This window comes from Echinops telfairi, unplaced genomic scaffold (assembly GCF_000313985.2).
Source record: "Echinops telfairi isolate 266 unplaced genomic scaffold, ASM31398v2 ScPeMD7_7417;HRSCAF=8455, whole genome shotgun sequence".
Taxonomy (NCBI): Eukaryota; Metazoa; Chordata; class Mammalia; order Afrosoricida; family Tenrecidae; genus Echinops; species Echinops telfairi.
In genome coordinates, this window is record NW_022111317.1 from 4,940,628 (window position 1) to 4,945,578 (window position 4,951).

Consider the following 4,951-nt stretch of genomic DNA (forward strand, 5'->3'; position numbering starts at 1 on the left):
CCCCGCCCGAAGGCCGTGCTTGTCTCCGCATCATCCTGCTTCGGCGGCAGACGGGCCTCGCTGGCGAGCAGGTGGCAGGGTTGCTTGCGCCCGCGGGATGCCGGGGGCCAGCTGGGGACGTGGGCGTCCAGGAGTGGGACTTGCATTGCTGCGGCTACGGCCCAGCTCGAGGCCGAGCGCGCCTACAAAGCAGAGTCCGCGATCCTGGGTCCAGGCGGAACGGCACTGTCCCCCGCCTCTTCACCCCAACCCCACGCGTGCGCACACGTGCAATGGGCGTGGGGGGGGCCCCCCGCGAAGCTCTGGACAAGCGGGGCCATCGGCCTTCCCGGATGGGCCTGAGGGTGGAGCCGAGTTTAGGGAAGTGACCCAGGCAGGCACCGCCTGGAAACCACCCCGGCCCGTGTTTGGACGCTCGCTGGGTCTGGTCCCCAGCGCACCAGCCCTCATCCCGACTTGGAGCCCCGGCGCTGCTCGGGTGTGGATTTCTCTCTAGGTGAGGTGGCCGGGCAGATGGTACCCCGCCCGTTCCGGAAGCCAGTGAATCACGTGGCCGGCTTCCTCTGCAGTTCCGGGGATGGATGGGGGGTGCGGGGTGCACTGTGGGCAGCTCCCTTTCCTGGCCTGACGGGTCCCCAGCGAACACAGGGTAGAAAGGGCCCTGGACACTATTGCTCGGAGGACAGTTGTTGTCAGGCTGGCACTAATTGTGGTTCTTGCTTTGGGGAAGGCCAGCCCTAGTTTGGAAGAGGGCTGTCTGTGTAGCGTTTGGAGCATTTCTGATGGGCTTTTGAGGACATATAGATAGGGAGCTGTTCTGGTACTGGGAGGGCCTGTCTGATGTCCTGGGATGTTGAAGTGTCCTCCCCTCTGCATCCTCACATTTGTCCAGAGGCTGAGATTGAGGACTTTGAGTTGGAAATGAGCAGTAGTTTTTGGGTTGTTTTAATTCTGGGTTCCTTCTCAGCTGGGGCTCAGTGTCTCCTGAGGTGACAGGGTGTTGAACCCAGATGGCCAGAGGGTTTTTCTAGGTGCTTGGGGGAAGAGGTTCGATGACCTGTTGGGAGGAGAGGGTGTGGTCTCCACTTGTTGGCATCAGACTGGGGTCTCTTGCGAAAGCACGGGAAAGACTTCTGGAGAGCCCCTGGAAGGGGTTCTTCAAGGGGGGACACATGGCACCCATCTGTCTCGCAGGCCTCTGGTGTGGCTGTCTCCGATGGTGTCATCAAGGTGTTCAATGACATGAAGGTGCGCAAATCCTCGACACCGGAGGAGGTCAAGAAGCGCAAGAAGGCGGTGCTCTTCTGCCTGAGTGAGGACAAGAAGAACATCATCCTGGAGGAGGGCAAGGAGATCCTGGTTGGGGATGTGGGCCAGACTGTGGACGACCCCTACGCCACCTTTGTCAAGATGCTGCCTGACAAGGACTGCCGCTACGCTCTGTACGACGCCACCTACGAGACCAAGGAGAGCAAGAAGGAGGACCTGGTGTTCATCTTCTGGTGAGGCCTGGCCCGGGCACTTTTTCCTGCCTCCTGCCCTCCCTTGGCCCCTTTTCTCAAAATGAGAGCCACAAGCCACTGGTCTGTGTGTGGGGGCAGTCCCTTGTCCCCGGCTTATTGTCATTGAGGAGATGCCACAGCATGCATGTTAGAGACCGGCCACCCCAAGGATACCTGGAAGCTGTCCACTGCTCCGGGATGCCTGTAATTTCCTGCTCTTTTTTTCTTTCCCTCCAGGGCCCCCGAGTGTGCACCCCTTAAGAGCAAAATGATCTATGCCAGCTCCAAGGATGCCATCAAGAAGAAGCTGACGGGTAAGGGCCAGCCTTAGTGTGGGCATAGGCCTGCTGCTTGGGGTGGGGGAGAGTGCCCATCCCGTGAGAGGACCCTGACTGGTTGCGGAACCTGCCCCATGCCTCCAGCTCACACTCATCCCCCTCTTCCTTCCAGGAATCAAACACGAATTACAAGCAAACTGCTACGAGGAGGTTAAGGACCGCTGCACCCTGGCTGAGAAGCTGGGGGGCAGCGCCGCCGTCATCTCCCTGGAGGGCAAGCCCTTGTGAGCCCCCTCCACCCCTGCCAGGAGTATTCGGTAGCCCCAGACCTGCCTGGGGGGGCTGCAGGCTGCCCCCTTCCTGCCAGACCGGAGAGGCTGGGGGGACCCCAGCAGGGGGAGGGCAATCCCTTCGCCCCAGTTGCCAAACAGCCCCCCCACCCCCTGGACCAACCCACCTCCCTCCTGACGGCTCTGGCCTTCCCAAATGGCTTCTGATCTTTGATTCCTCTGTTGAAACAGACCAAGTCCCTCCCCCCACCCCCAGGAACCATAGTTGGGGAAGGGGGCTGTATTTTTTTTAACGACCATTCCCCACCCCCCTTTTTCCAGGCTGCCAACTTCTAACTGCAATAGTGAGTCTGTGCTTGTTCATTTAGTACTGTGTGTAAGTGGAGAATTAAGATGACCCTCCCCGCTCCGGCTGCTCCCCCCTCCCCCCCTGGTCATGGACAGCCACTTGTTTGGGCCTACAAGGAACCTTCAATTAAAAAAAAAAGAAGACAATAAAAAGGCTCCCCTGTGGGGTATTTGTTTTGAGGCTGGGGGCAGGGGCGGGCTCTTGAGTATGGTAGGGGCTGGGTGGTGCCACCTTGGCGCCAGACTGGCCTTTGAGGAGTGGCATGGCCAGGGTGTGGCCACTGCTGTCTACACGGGGCCCTCAAATGAGTCTCCTTAAGTGGCCCTTCCTTGTCTCCCCATCCCCTGGGTGTGTGCTGACCCCATTTGCTGTGGGTCCTTGTATCTCACAGGCTGCCTGAGGGTGGAGGGTTCACTGTGGCCTTCCATCCTCTGTCCTCTTGGGGGTGGTGGGAGAAGGGGTCTGATTCAGTGTGACAGCCAAAAGCCCAGCCCAGTGAGTCAGACCTAGTTGAGCCTTTGACCTCAAAGATGCAACTGGAACCCAGGCAGGGTGGGGCCAGCCAGGTAGGGCCTATGTTTAACCAAGAAGGTGTTGGCAGGGCCCTGAGCCTCTGCCAGCATCAGACTTTCACCTGCCCAGTAAGCAAGGCTCTCTAAGAAGTGTGGCCCTGGGGTAGGATCAGCCAGGGTGGTGGCAGAGCTAACTGAGGGTGAGACGCCTGAGTGGCCACACTGGCAGGGAAACCACAAGGAGTGGCCTTTCTTGTGAGTGGAGGATTCGTAGGGTTGTGGGCCCGTGTGCACACCTTGCTATATGTTCCTGGGGTTCCAAGCCCCAGAATCAGCCCTGCCTGTTGAGAAGCCGAGGATGTTACAGGAGACTCCCTTTGGCCCCCAAGATCTGGTTCCCACCGAGCCTGCTTAGAGAAGGCAGTAGGAAATAAGCACACTACAGGCCTCTAGCTACAAAACCTGGCTCTTTATTCATGAAGGAGTGGGGGCTGGCGGTTGGAGTCAGCCCCTGGGGTGGGAAGCCCTGGGCTACTGGAGCTGCCCCTACACCTGGACCTGTGCTCACCAGGGGTCTGTGGTAGGTTGGGCTTCTGGCCCAGGCAGATGGGGCAAGGCAAGTCTGGCTGGGTAAGGAAGGGGACGTTTTGCTGGGGGCAGGGCAGGGGGTGGTCCTGGGCAGGGCTGGGATGTGCTCGATGTGCTATGGCTCCCCCTTTAGGGCCACTAGGGTGTTCTGGAGCAGCAGGGTGCTGGCCTGTGGGAGAGAGACCCTGGATGCTCTTCCCCCATTCTTACCCTGCTCCTTTAAGGGGGGAGCATAGACCACCCCCAACTCAGCCCACATGCCTATTCCAGGGATTAGCTGCAATGTTGGAGGGTGGGGCTGGCCCCTAAGCCCCAGCTGGAGCCTCCATCCCTGCCCCTCCCACCCTGGGCTGAGGGCAGACAGGCAGCTGGGCAGTGGACTGCTAGGGTTGGGGGCTCACCTTGGCATGTTTGAGCTCCAGTTCTGCCAACTCAATGAGGTTCTTGCGGAATGAGGAGACCCGGCGGGACTTGAAGTCCATGAGCTCTGGAGAGAAGGGGACATGCAATGGGGACCTGCGGTTGGGCACCCAGGGGCAGGGGACTCCGGGTGGGGGACCCACCCTGCTTGGCTGAGTCCGAGAGCCGCTCGAAGCGCTGGCAGCACAGCTGCTGGTGGCTCTCGGCGGGCTGCACCTCCCGGTTCCTGGTGCGGGCTTTGTCCAGCGCCTTGTTGGCGTTCTCGTAGTCAGCCAGTGCCCTCAGCCGGCGGTACAGCAGGTCCTGGAGTGGGCACGGGCCAGGGTCACAGCGCACTAGCCCGCATCGCCAATGGCTGCTGGCCCCCAACCCCGAGGCCCCCTCTGGTGCACTCACCTTGGCAGCTTGCGAGTCTCTCATGTAATACCTCAGCATATCCGACAACTTCAGGTCCTCGTCAGAGGCCACCCGGCCCTCCAGCTTCTGTTAAGACGGTGGAGACTGGAGAGTGGAGAGGCAGCCAAGGGACCAGGGTAGGGGTGGGGGCTCCTCTCTTCGGTACCTAGCATTGCCGAACTGAGCTCGATCTTAGACCGGTCCCTCAAAGCTCAAAACTGCCTGGAGAAGCCTCCACAAGGAGGAGGCAGCTCACCTGGGTCTTGAACAGGAGTTAGCCAGCTGGGCGGAAGCCCAAGATTCGCACATAGGCACTCCAGGTAAGGTGTTTTTTTTGGGAGGGGCTGCCAGGCAAAGCAGTGGCCGGGTCACAGCAGGCCTACTCTACACACTAATGACCTTGTTAGTTAGACATTCTAGAAATGGCAGGTCACTCAACAACAGCTTTGAGCAGTGCTGACATGGGATCCAACATTCTCCAAAGATTGACATGCTCCACGGATTTCCCTGGAGGAGTTCAGGAAGTGGGCATGTGGAGCAGGATGTTGGCAGCAGGGAGCAGCCTTCCAAAGGGACTTGGCACATCCTTGGGCCTCATCCTGCTTCCCCCCCCCCC

At 59.8% G+C, this 4,951-nt stretch overlaps 3 protein-coding genes across 4 annotated transcripts in view; 1 reads left to right on the top strand and 2 right to left on the bottom strand.

The window, feature by feature from the left end:
* MUS81 (MUS81 structure-specific endonuclease subunit) overlaps positions 1-146 on the bottom strand; it is a 10,545-nt gene extending 10,399 nt beyond the window's left edge. Inside the window, exon 1 of the mRNA XM_004713688.2 lies at positions 57-146. Within this exon, the coding sequence (XP_004713745.2) occupies positions 57-146 (90 nt within the window). The remainder of the gene's footprint in view (positions 1-56) is intronic.
* A 1,048-nt stretch (positions 147-1,194) lies between these two features.
* CFL1 (cofilin 1) lies at positions 1,195-2,574 on the top strand. Its single transcript, XM_004713537.4, has 3 exons — positions 1,195-1,502; positions 1,740-1,816; positions 1,953-2,574. Exons 1-3 carry the CDS (start codon positions 1,243-1,245, stop codon positions 2,066-2,068), a joined length of 453 nt encoding a protein of 150 aa, XP_004713594.1. The 5' UTR covers positions 1,195-1,242; the 3' UTR covers positions 2,069-2,574.
* An 811-nt stretch (positions 2,575-3,385) lies between these two features.
* SNX32 (sorting nexin 32) overlaps positions 3,386-4,951 on the bottom strand; it is a 16,685-nt gene continuing 15,119 nt past the window's right edge. For both annotated transcript variants that reach the window (XM_045297258.1, XM_004713687.2), the window contains 4 exons: positions 4,336-4,422; positions 4,083-4,242; positions 3,921-4,006; positions 3,386-3,688 (listed from right to left, as the gene is read on the bottom strand). In XM_045297258.1, coding sequence (XP_045153193.1) covers positions 3,635-3,688; positions 3,921-4,006; positions 4,083-4,242; positions 4,336-4,422 — 387 coding nt within the window. In that variant the 3' untranslated portion in view covers positions 3,386-3,634. The remainder of the gene's footprint in view (positions 3,689-3,920; positions 4,007-4,082; positions 4,243-4,335; positions 4,423-4,951) is intronic.